Below are 12367 nucleotides of genomic sequence, written 5' to 3' on the forward strand. Positions count from 1 at the left end.
ATACTAGAGTGTATTTGTACTTCCCATATACTTCTATAGGGCTTTTCACACTGACCATAACACCAGCCTATTGTCTTTTGTGTGATTTTTTCCATGTAAGACGTGTTTCTGGATAAAACATATTTTGTTGATCCTGGAACAACATTCCTGTTCGAAAATTTAGTCCTAACTATATCCCTAAAATCAGAGGGAAATGATAGGTGAATAACACCGATGTAGTAGCACTTCAACGGTTAGTTCACCCAAAAATGAAAATTACCACATGACTTACCCTCAAGCCATCCTAGGTGTATATGACATTCTTCTTTCAGACGAAATAAATTGGAGTTATATTAAAAAATATCTTTGCTCTTCCAAGCTCTATAATGGTAGTGAATGGCGGTCCTGATTTGAAGCCCAAAAAAGTGCATCCATCCATCATAAAAGTACTCCATACGACTCCAGGTGTTAATAAAGGCCTTCTGAAGCAAAGCGATTGTTTTTTGTAAGAAAAATAAGAAAAATTCTTGTTTCAGACTTCTAATTCGTGACTGGTGTTGTTTTGCTCTATCCTCTGCGCTTCAGGTCAGGGGTTATTCTTTCGCCGTAAATTGATGCGTACAGCCGTCTGTCGGAAGCTAGCTATTTTAGTTTATAAAGGTTTAAATATGGATATTTACACAAATGCTTCGCTTCAGAAGGCCATTATTAACCCCCTGGAGTCGTATGAATTACTTTTATAATGATGGATGCACTTTTTTGGACTTCAGTTCACTGCCATTATAAAGCTTGGAAGAGCCAGGGCATTTTTTAATATAACTCCGACTGTGTTCATCTGAAAGAATAATGTCATATACACCTAGGATGACTTGAGGGTGAGTAAATCATGGGCTAATTTTCATTTTTGGGTGAACTATCCCTTTAACCCTGGTTATAAGCCTAAACTTGACATAAACTGTAAACATGTTGCTCAAATCAGATTGGTTGATTGGAATGTTGTTCCAGGTAAATCATAGATGGTGATCCAGGAATATGTTACGCTTGGCGAAATCACGTTCACCCCGGCATTGCTGTGCCACCAAATGTTTACAGTGTGAAACGATGCGATGTTAGAAATGTCAGTTATGGAACAATATCAACTGGAGTGGAGACATTTTTATTAAATCAAATTCAAACCGAAAGGGTACAATCGGGAATGAAAAGCCCAACTAATGTGTAAGAGCGAAACGAGCCTTTATTCAAACAGGTCGCATGCTATGTTTGTTTTTTTTAATCAGGGACAATACACATTAATAATACATCAAATATGTAAAAATGCGGCAGATTTAGCCAACACTGGCTAATTTTCATCCGTAGTCCCTTGGCAGGTTGATGTTAGGAACAAGACACACAATAGTGTACCCAAAATGCCTATAAATGATCACAAATGATAGATGTGTATATCTAGTGTTAATTCCCTATCCATTCCAGGGTAAAGAATGAACTCTGAATGGATGGAAAACGATAACTCGTGATTCTGTTAACCCAAGGTTTAGATATGCCCAGGTTGACAATTTTATTTATTTATATTTAAATCCTAATATGTAAAAAACAGTCAAATGCACTAAAATCTTGATGAGGTCAAAAGTTCAGTCTCAGCACCAGAGTCAACACTATTGTTTCTCGAACCCACTTCCTACATGACTTGGCCAGCCACATTTACCGTAAATAGTCTCTGCTGATTCCCAGACATTTAACTGGGCAAAAAATGCTATTACTAAATAAAAACACTAAGGAAAGGTGCAAACACACAATGTAAAACAGCCTCATTGTTCTCCTGTCTCAATGTTCTTGGTCCAGCATTTGTTTGTAAAGGGTGCTGTTTTCAACAGAAAAGTGGGGAAGCCCACCAGGGTATTTCAAGAGGGCTTTGACCTGAAAATGTGACGCTATCGCCAGTAGATGACGCCTACTCTCATAAAACTGTTGACATGCTGTCTGCTACTGCACACCTACGTTAACAATGCTTTCATCTTGTGTTATCAAGGTGCTCTACACGTCAGAAGTTAAACACATAATGCATACACAGTGATGTGACTCAAGGCTCAATTTGTGCTTTGGAATATCAAAATGCCCATTTTGTTACACCAGCTGGAATGGCTGATCGACACCCAGTCAACGATGTGTTTCACAGTTTAGTGGCTGTTTCCTCTTTTGTAGCAATGCTACAGTAAGATAAGAAAATAAAAGTGTCCAGTGAACTCACACTATGAGTTTAGAATCTGAGTCTTGCGAACTGATGGACTCTGAGCTGCCACCCTGTTCCTGCTCAGGATGACGGCAACTACAGTCTTCCTGCTCCACTACCATAATCCTGGACTCATCCGAATAGTCTAAAAGAAAGAAATGACAGTACTTGTAAATTCAGACATCACGACGGGTAAATTTATTCTAGAAGAGCATGTAGGAAAATGGGCACTCGGGTTTAAATGGTACCTTGGTCAGGGATATCAGTTTTCGGCTTCTTCTCTGTTTTGTACAAAACATATGCAACCACCGATGCTATGATACAAAGGGCAGCCAACCCTGCCATCCCTCCAGCAATGAAAACCGGAAGCCCGTTGGTCGGTTCTGGAAGGTTAGAATTGAACATATTGAAAGATATGCAATTCATTCGACAATGTATGTTGATCACAGCTCTGCAACAATGCAGAGTTTTTTACTAGATATTTTCATTTACCTTTTTTGACCACAGGTAAGGTTGTTTGTATAATTTCTGCAACATAAACAAAAACATGACATTATTTAGCAGTATGTTACTTGACATCCAAGTTACGTAGTCCTCCTGTATTCCTTTCTTACCTTTGTCTGAATATGTGCACGTACAGTCACTGGTAGCATTTCCTTTGCCCAAAATCTGTCCATCGGGACAACTAGAGAATGAAGGAGTTTGAATGAGTTTTATGGCAAATGCAGATCTAATTTCAGAGAAGAGAAAAACTGTAATTGTACGCTACCTTTTCTTCCATTCTTTGCACATACTGTGGATTTTGTCATTGAATGTTCCTTTCGGACATTTTGTACACAATCCTGCAAGCATTGAATGAAAGAATTTATATGAAATAAATATAGCAAAACAGCAAGCAATTTCCTGTTGAACAGATCCAGAGCTTATTAATCTGAGGGTGCGTTTACATGACAGCTATGTACGAAAAATTGACATTTGATTGTCAAATGATCTCCGTTCACACGGATCCGCAAAAAAAACGACTAAAAACGCTGTATTCACTCTTGGGTGTGTTTTGGCCGTGACGTGCAATAAACCAATCAGAGTCTCATCTCTCATTTTCTTTAAAAGCCATTTTTCATATTTTAAAATGTTTGTGTTCTGCTGCCAATGTGTGTGTGTAATAAGCAGAGAGTATGTGCGGTGTGCAACCCGCCCATAGGCGCATAATTACTAACACGCCCTTTAAATAACACAAAAAATACTGCATTGACTTTAGACCAGGTTTTTGTTGGTCAATGGCGCAGTTGTTTTCAGTCACCTCAAAATAGCGACACGCCAACAATGCACCTGAACACACCTCGTTTTCAGAGGGCAAACGGATGGGCGTGAGTGCATTTGCTATTTAAACAACATGGCGCTGGACGTGAAAATGATGACTGCGCCGGGCTGAAACTAGCAAAAAACACTTGTGTGGCGTCTGGCGTCGCATTGCGCAGGATGTATGATAGGGGCATATGCGCGTATAGACTGATCGCCGTTTTCACAAATTCCCGTTTTTGTAGTTTACACTGTGATTGTTTTCAAAAGTTGGCATTTTCAGCCCTCCAAAGCACAGCTGTCATGTAAATGAACGGCCAAACCGCATAAAAAGTGTTTGAAAACGGTGCTGTGTAAACGGAATCCTTACGGTCTTTGGGCTCCTCCCCCTTCTTGCATTCAGTAACACAGTAAGAACATTTGTCATTTCCACACCGATATCCAGGCTTGCATCCACACACGGTATCACTGCTGCTAGTGCAAGGTTTAAGTGTAAACCGTTTACCTATAAACATGCACCAGAAAGATTAATGCTTACACGGTATGATGTTTTAAAGATTATGATGCAGATAAAACAAAATCATTTGTTCTCTAAAACTGCGAACCATTCGCTTAATAAAAATGGGAGTGAGGATGTAAAACGGAATCATACCTATACACTGGGTACAACTCAAACAGAAGTAGTTCAAACTGGTTATGTATTTGCCAGTTTCACAGGGGATACAGAGATCTTTTGGGTCACTTCCACAACGTTCCACCAAGCGGTTCCCTGTAACCACAAGCAACTTTTTACAGCATGGCTTTGAAACTCAAACATATTTGACACTTCTGCACTCTAATCACTATAAAAAGGGGTCCAAAATCATGAGGGAGATTTTTTTCATCTCATTAAAATCCAGCAATAAAAAAGTTGTAGTATTTTGAAAAATATAAAACAAACAAAAGTTATGACATTTACTTAAATAAGCCAAAAGTGGTGACATGGCAAGTAGGGCTATGCTTATATATATTTTGTTCTTATATTTAACTATATTCATTTTTTGGTCACATCACTCAATACACTAAAATCGTAGAAAATCTGCATCCTTTCCTGTACCATATAATAAAGAATTTCAGTAATACAGTACTGATAATCTTAAAATATGAACATTTTAAATCTGATGTCATACAACAACATAACATTTGCTTATCTGGAATGATGTGTCCAAAAAAAGAAGGACAGTTACTGCTAATAGAGACTTTACGTTTCAAGCAAGCAAGCAAGCTTTACAGAGCTCCTCATTCACAGTAAAATTTCTGAACACTAGTATTGTGCAATATGTTGGGACAACCCTTGGGTTGAGGTCAAGGATGATCTAGTCATCTTTATGCAATGACAGAACAATTCATGGATTTCCCTTGAGTGCTAAACCACATCCCTTTCATGTGGCACTTTCAAAATGATCTGAAACTTGCTTCACTAGGTCACTAATGTGTAATGTTCAAGAATAAATCCGTTTTTTTGCAGCTTTGATATTAAGAAAGGGAAAGTAAAATAAAAAAGTAAACGTAAAATTAAGATAACGTTTCAAGACAAGAATATGTCAGAATTGCAGATATCTTGTTAGCCTACATAACACATCACATTGCTGTCAGTTATTGTCCGAGTACCTGGCTTGCATCTATTGCAGCAGACATCATGTGATCCAGACAGTGACCAATCCTCACAGCCAGTATCAGCACCTATAGTGTAATCCAGTAGGCCTAATAGGCTGAATATCAGCAAGACATAAAGTGCTTGGAAAGCAGTCAGCATTTCTTCCTACACAAAAAGAAAACAATTTACCAACTAAAAGAAATCATTAAGTAATAATTATTGTTTATTAGTTCATTAATTGTAGGCCACTAGGATACATGTGATATAAGGAAAAATAAATGTTTTTCTATAATAGCCTGTTATTATAAATTATTAAAAATGTAATTTATTCAGGTCATTCAACTTTGTCAACAGTGAATCACAGGCTCAATGAACTTCTAAAATCCACAAATGCTTAAATATTTTTAAATGTACACGTTAATACGTTACACTTATTAATATAGCCTATGGCATTTCTTCCTACACAAAAAGAAAACAATTTAACAACTAAAGGAAATCATTAAGTAATATTTATTGTTTATTAGTTCATTGTGAGTAATTAACTGTAGGCTATATGTGCTATAGGTAGGCTAAGGACAAATATAATCATTTGCTTTTGCTATAATTATTATTAAAAATGTCTTCATCAAAAAAAAACTTAATCAGTTCATTCAACTTTGTCAACAGTGAAACAGGCTCAATGAACTTCTAAAATCCACAAATGCTTAAATATTTTTAAATGTACACGTTAATACGTTACACTTATTAATAGCCTATGGCATTTCTTCCTACACAAAAAGAAAACACTTTTTTATAACTAAAAGGAAATCATTAAGTAATATGTATTGTTTATTAGTTCATTGTTAGTAATTAACTGTAGGCTATATATGAGTGATATAGGATATAAGGACAAGTATAATCATTTAATTTTGCTATAATAGCCTATTATTATTCATTATTAAAAATGTCTTCATCAAAAAAAAAGTATTCATAAGTTCATTCAACTTTGTCAACAGTGAAACAACCCTTTAAAATGTACACGTTAAAGTAATAGACCTACGTTACAATTATTAATATAGCATATGGTTCGTATTAATGAATTAGTCGTAAATAAATAAACTTCTCTTACTGTTTTCAGTGTAGTAGTCCTGACTCGCAGCAAACGCGCAATAAAATGAGAATCTCCACTTGCTCATTTAAGATCACCACACACAAGAAGAAAAAAACACCGAAGGGCTCACACACAAGTAGGCGTGGCTTCTGCCTTGCCAGCTGAATACAAACCAAGTGCGCTCCGAAGTGCTTCTCTATTCATCCTACATTGACATTGGGTGCGTCTCAATCAACTCCCTAGTTCAGTAGTCAGGGCACTGAGGGAGTAAGCCCATTGACTTATATCCTGATCAGTGCCCTGACTATAGGGAACTGATTAAGACGCACCCTTCGTCATCTTCAGTGGCCGAGTGTTTTCTCCTCAGGCATTTTCATATCGAGATTGGGGTGTTACCGCGAAACGTAAACAGGAAAAAACGATAGATAGATAGATCGATCGATACGTTATTGACTGTTGGCATTGTTATTTTGCCAGCCTGCAACGTCTGCTTAGTGTTTAATGACACATCATGAGTCAGTGGCTCACCAAACGTCTCATGAGCATCACTTGGCCATGTCATCCATAGAAATTCCGCGGTTCAGTAATATCGACGTCCTCGTTAGATCTATAATTAATGTATTCCTTCTTTCCCTGGCATTTTTGGAACGGAGCTTGAAATAGACATCGGCAGTAAGGCTACTTTACAGCAACACAAGAAAATATTCCCACACTAAATTTAAGATTAGTGACAATTCCATCCATTTGGATTACACCGTTTAAACAACAAACTAATAAACTAAATGTGATGCATGTGTCATAAATAAATGAAACGGGTAATTAATCAAATTTGATTTCATACGTGTGTGCGCGCGCGCTCACGTCGTCGTCGTCGAATTCTAGTTTTTTTCGTACCCTAGTCTCTGTTAGACTTTCATCTCATATTGCAGTTTATCACACCATTTAGCTGTCTATCATTTTAAAGTAGTTTTAAACATCTTGAACATGTTTTGTGATAATTTGTGGGCAAAAACATTGGTCAATAAAGGTCCGTTTACACCAAGGACGATAACTATAATGATATAGTTTTAAAAATCATTCGAAACAACATGCGACTACAGTGGTTCAACCTTAATTTAACGAAGTGATGATACTTTTTGTGCACAAAAAAACAAACAAAAATAACAACTTTATTCAACAATTTCTTCTCATCTGTGTCAGTCTCCTACGAAGTTTACATTGTAAATACAGTGCAGCACTTCTGAGTTCTACGCGGTTCTATGGCAGAACGGAGGCTCACCATTGGCTAGCTCCTGCTCAGCATAACACGCATGCGTCTTGGAGCTCACGTGAACCATAGATATACATAATAAAGGCTAGGGCTGCGTCCGAAATCTCGTACTATATGAGTAGGTACTACATTTGAATTTGAACGAACTTCGCGACCTTTAAAAAAGTACGTTCTATATAGTATGAATGAATGTAGTATGAATGTAATCCGGACGTACTACAACCGCCATGTTGTCATGATCATGTGACCTAACAGCGTCAGTTGCGTCCCATCACCTCCATTCATATATCGTCTCCCGTGGCATCATGGGATAGTAAAGTGTCCATCGTATGCACACTTCAGAATCTCGCCAGAAGTAGTAGGTCACCCGGGAACTTTTCGCCTACTATGAATTCGGACATACTACTCTGTTTTTCGCATACTATATAGTAGAGAAGTATTCGATTTCAGACGCAGCCTAGATGTCTTACGGCAGAGTCTCTAACGTCATCACCGGCGGCCATCTTGTCACAGGCAAGCTTTCTGGCGGGCTCTGTGGTACCTGATGTAAGGTGAGTGATCTGCATGAACACAAATACTCTTATCTCGCTGAAATCTTGACTTTTACCGTGGCTATAATTCTGGATGCTTGAACAAATTATGAATAATTATTCATAAGTATGCAGTGTCATAACTACATATCTGATGTTTATAACAAACCAAACAGTTTGAAAATCGGTAGAAAATTGAGCAAGTTATGGTTATTTAAAAAGTAACATGCACCATTAAAACACAATGTTACAAGTGAGCGAGCTGACTGTGACAAGATGGCCGCCAGGTGCAGATGTCGACCTCCATTGGCCAGCAGCGCGGATGAGACATCTAGCCTTTATTATGTATATATATGACATGAACAGCATCTGCACTGTATTTACATCAAAAATATCTTCATTTGTGTTCCGAAGATGAACGAAGGTCTTACGGGTTTGGAATGGCATGAGGGTGAGTAATGGCAGAAGTTTCATTTTTGGGTGAACTAAGCAGTAAATTCAACATAATGGCTTAAAATAAACAATGTAATAGTGCATTGGTGTGGATGCTAATATAGTCATTATAGTTATCGTTCTTGGTTTTTAATAGGCCTTAACGATAAAGTTTAAAAAATTGTAATAATTAAAATAATAGCACACTGCAATTAGCCTGGTCCTACCAGACTCTCGTACATTTCATTTGTACAGAGAATCTGGCCACTCTCCATTGACAAGCATTAACTTCCTTGAAGGCGGGTACTCTGATGAAGTTTAAAACTATTGGATCTGCCCAGAGCCACTCTGGATCTGCCATAACCAATCGCTAACGTTTGGTCGTGACGTATATGTAATCTCAAAATGGAAAAAAACATGAACAGCCTCTTTGATTAACAGAATCTTTGATCGTTTCAATTTTAGCAAAAGACATAGTTTAACAAGCTGAGAAATGAGGAAATAGGATTGATAAAAAAAATGTAAAAGAACGAGAAAAACACTTACCTGAAATGCTTCTATATGCAGGAAACGGTAACCTAAGACAATTAATTGAAATAATGGCAAGTGAAATGAAAGTTTCTTTGAGAAACATAAGACGCAGCTGCAGGTGGTCCTGCGTGACCAGGTGTGCTCATCTGCAGCTCACCTGAGAGGAATGTCATTGTGATTTAATGGCATGTGGCTAACCATCCCTATCACTTATAGTTTTAGCAGCCTGGAAAGTTGCAATAATGTCAATGTTATGCAGACTTCATAATTAATATAAGCTGCATTTAATTTAAACAAAATTCATTTTCATATCCATTGACAAAAGAGATGATACTTCTAGACAGCATCTCACTGAATCATTTTTCACTTTTGGTTTTCCCAGTCTCATCATTTACAGAAATTAGGCTAAATTTAGTGCTATTCTAAAATACTATTATGACATGTAATAAACTAAAACAGAACACTAATCTTCTGCCATGTCCTCTTACCACATCACACACTCCCACACTGACCTTTTCATTGGAAGGTTAAATGTCATACCCACTCCAATCACGTCATTTGCTATGCGAATCATTTTAAAAACTCTATCTGGGTGTCATTTGAAGTCGCCAAAAAAAAAAAAAAAAAAAAAAACATGTCTAAAGCGTCACACTCGGCACATATTGCACACACGTTGTTAAAGACTCAAGAGATTTACATCTGTGTGTCACACCAAGGCTAAGTATCACCATCAGCATCTGTTTTTTTTTCCACTTGACGTTTCCTCTCTTTTTAAGCGATAAGTATTTTGTTTGTTGTCTTTGAAAAACACAATCAAGGGAATTAAAAGTTAAAAGCTACAGCAGACGTGTCACTTCCTCATACTGAGAAGCTGCAGTGGTGTGTCAGAGATAAAGCATTCTTTACAAATGCATTCATGCAAATGAGTTACACATACAGTAGCAGGGAAAACACTTAAGTGTGTATGCCAGTAAGTGTTTCAGAATGCTGTGTCTCAGACTTAGCATGACAAATTAGCTTCAAAGAAATTTTACACAGTTTATGAGGAGTAATGGATAGCTCCACAGAACAGTTACTCAGAAATGAAATTTACATGGATCATCCCCACTAAGTGTGAAGAGCAGATATTCAGAATAGATTTCAATTTCATTTCTGTCAGCTTTTCATTTGCGTGTCAAATGGTGATCATACCTCCACAAAGCTTTGGTTGAGTACACTGTAAACCCAAACAAGTTGGCAAAACTTGAGGTAATAGTTACAAAACATTTTAGTTTAAGTAAGCAGAATTTGCAGATAATTGCTCTTAATTTGAATAATTTGAATAAGCAAATACATACTTTAACTTAAAATTATCATGTAATCTCAACTTAAATACTTTTAGTAGTGGAAACATGACTAGCTTTAACTAGCTAATTCAATAAATGCTACCTTGCTAATTGGTAACACAATGCTTTAGCATTAGCATAGCACTTGCTGAATGAGTACAGCAATATAAAGCATTTAACATATATCTGTTCTCAAACCAAGGCCATGCTCCACTCGTCACCGCAATGATAACGTCCACAAAACCCAAGATAACAGAAACTCTTTTAAACTAGCATAACAAAACATTAAACACTACACTAAATCTCCCACTAAAAAATTATATAAAACTTAATTTTAGCATTTACTCTCCCTTTTGAGTGTCATGGCAAAGCATAGAAATCCCAGCCTAGTTTCAGTTCAATTTAAGTTAATCTAAATGAAAAGAAGCAAGTTCATAAAACTCAAATGTGTCAGTTTTGTGAACTCAAAAGAAAAAGAAAGTTTTAAATACTCAAAGTCAATTTGATTGAACAAATTTGTTTAATTTATGTTGGCTCTACTCAAACCAATTCATTATTTTAAGTGTTAGGGTTTAGAGTGTAACAAATAGTTTTTCTGATGGTGATCATACCTCCTGTTGAAAATGATACTATACTTCAGAGGCGTAAAAACAATACCTTCTCACAATTTTCATCGTAGATACTTAAATATGAAAGAGTTTGTTTAATAAAACGTATCATCTTCTTGGCCATACAAATGATCTGGTGGTTTGGCAGCCCAAATCATGCTTACAAAATATCCGATAGTGAAGATATTACCGCCTAAAGCATTTACCAGACACTCAAAGGTTTTCGCGAATATAGGAAATACTGGAGACTTGATGATGACAGGCAGTGGACCAAGATAAGGTTACTTTCACAACACTCTTAAAACAGGTTCCATGAAGAACCTTTAACATTAATGGAACCTTTCCATTTCACAAAAGTTGGTTCTTTAGACTTTCAAAATGTTCTTCACACTAAGAAAAAAGTTCATTTAAGAACTGTACACTGCCAGGTTCTTTGGAGAACCAAAAATGGTTTGTCTATGGCATCACTTTGCAAAAGAACCTTTAGCCATCGGGCCAAACCGCTCTCGTTCCTTAACTGTTCCATACCGTGCCGAATGGATGTGGTTTTATTTTCCACTGTGGGGCTGCTGATAGCTCTTTGGAATGTAATACCAATGCGTCAGTCTTTGCCTTGGTAACGCAAGAGTTTACAGACGAAATGAGATGTAAGTAGTGACCGCATTATGGATTGTTCAGTTGTGTTTACTCAAATTGCGTGCTTGTAACCCGTTCCTTACAGTTCCAAGAACTGACGGTGGAAAACAGCTTTTATTTCCAAGAATGAACTAGCTGTTTTTGACTCTCAAAAAGAAAAACACTTCAAGACGACGGCTGGCCACTTCTTAATACATAAAATTTATTTTCTCGGTTTTATATATATATTTATATTTATATAATATATATATATGTTATCATATTTACAATTTATTATTCCTCTTTTGTGAAGAAACAATAAAGCAAACAGCTTTCACTGCAATCAGCATTTCATTCTAAAGGGCCCAGAAGTTCTTTTCCAAAAGTGCTTGACAGAAACTGCGTCTCTTTCTTGTTTTGGCTCAGGCAGATAGGTCAGAACATTACAAACAAGGACATATGCTCTTGGACAACACCTCACTGCTTTACCAGTAAACTTGATCATAAAAATCCTAGCCGTGCCCTTTCCTCCATAATAAACAACTATTTTAGAACAAAGATCACCACTCACTAATTGCCAAGGGACTTTGGTTAACCTATCTGCCACTTTAAACATCATCTATGTTTTAACTCGCAGGGCCTACTACCACTCCGATCATAGACTACTGCATTAACTGTACAGTGATGTTCGTAATACAGTGGTAAATACTAAGACAACTGGTGACGTTTGAACAGTCAATTCACAGACTCTATGAAAAGCACCTTTTTGTATCATGTACACGGTTCATGATGGAACTCTTTGCCAAATTTTTCAACCATGAGACT

The 12367-nt window shown here is 36.9% G+C and overlaps 1 protein-coding gene across 2 annotated transcripts; it reads right to left on the reverse strand.

Annotated features, from left to right (window-relative positions):
- Positions 1–1116: 1116 nt before the first annotated feature.
- On the reverse strand, positions 1117–6577 carry tnfrsf9a (tumor necrosis factor receptor superfamily, member 9a). Of its 2 annotated transcripts, XM_079802107.1 has the most exons (9): positions 6250–6577; positions 5156–5306; positions 4158–4274; positions 3876–4010; positions 2976–3048; positions 2821–2891; positions 2699–2734; positions 2455–2589; positions 1117–2351 (listed from the first exon to the last, which is right to left on the reverse strand). In XM_079802107.1, exons 2-9 carry the CDS (start codon positions 5298–5300, stop codon positions 2221–2223), a joined length of 843 nt encoding a protein of 280 aa, XP_079658233.1. In that variant the 5' UTR covers positions 5301–5306; positions 6250–6577; the 3' UTR covers positions 1117–2220. The 2 variants fall into 2 exon arrangements, with proteins under 2 accessions (XP_079658233.1, XP_079658234.1); XM_079802108.1 differs by lacking the exon at positions 6250–6577 and having other exon boundaries at positions 5156–5384.
- Between the last annotated feature and the right edge of the window lie 5790 nt (positions 6578–12367).

The sequence above is a fragment of the Gobio gobio genome (genome assembly GCF_949357685.1).
Source record: "Gobio gobio genome assembly, chromosome: 21".
Taxonomy (NCBI): domain Eukaryota; kingdom Metazoa; phylum Chordata; class Actinopteri; order Cypriniformes; family Gobionidae; genus Gobio; species Gobio gobio.

Excerpts from the sequence above, each read along its gene's own strand:
- tnfrsf9a (XM_079802107.1), bottom strand. The coding sequence starts at position 5,300 with ATGCTGACTGCTTTCCAAGCACTTTATGTCTTGCTGATATTCAGCCTA. Across the intron at positions 3,049-3,875 it reads GGGGGAGGAGCCCAAAGACC|GATTGTGTACAAAATGTCCG; the intron begins GTAAGGATTCCG and ends CAATGCTTGCAG. Across the intron at positions 2,590-2,698 it reads CTTACCTGTGGTCAAAAAAG|AACCGACCAACGGGCTTCCG; the intron begins GTAAATGAAAAT and ends CTAACCTTCCAG.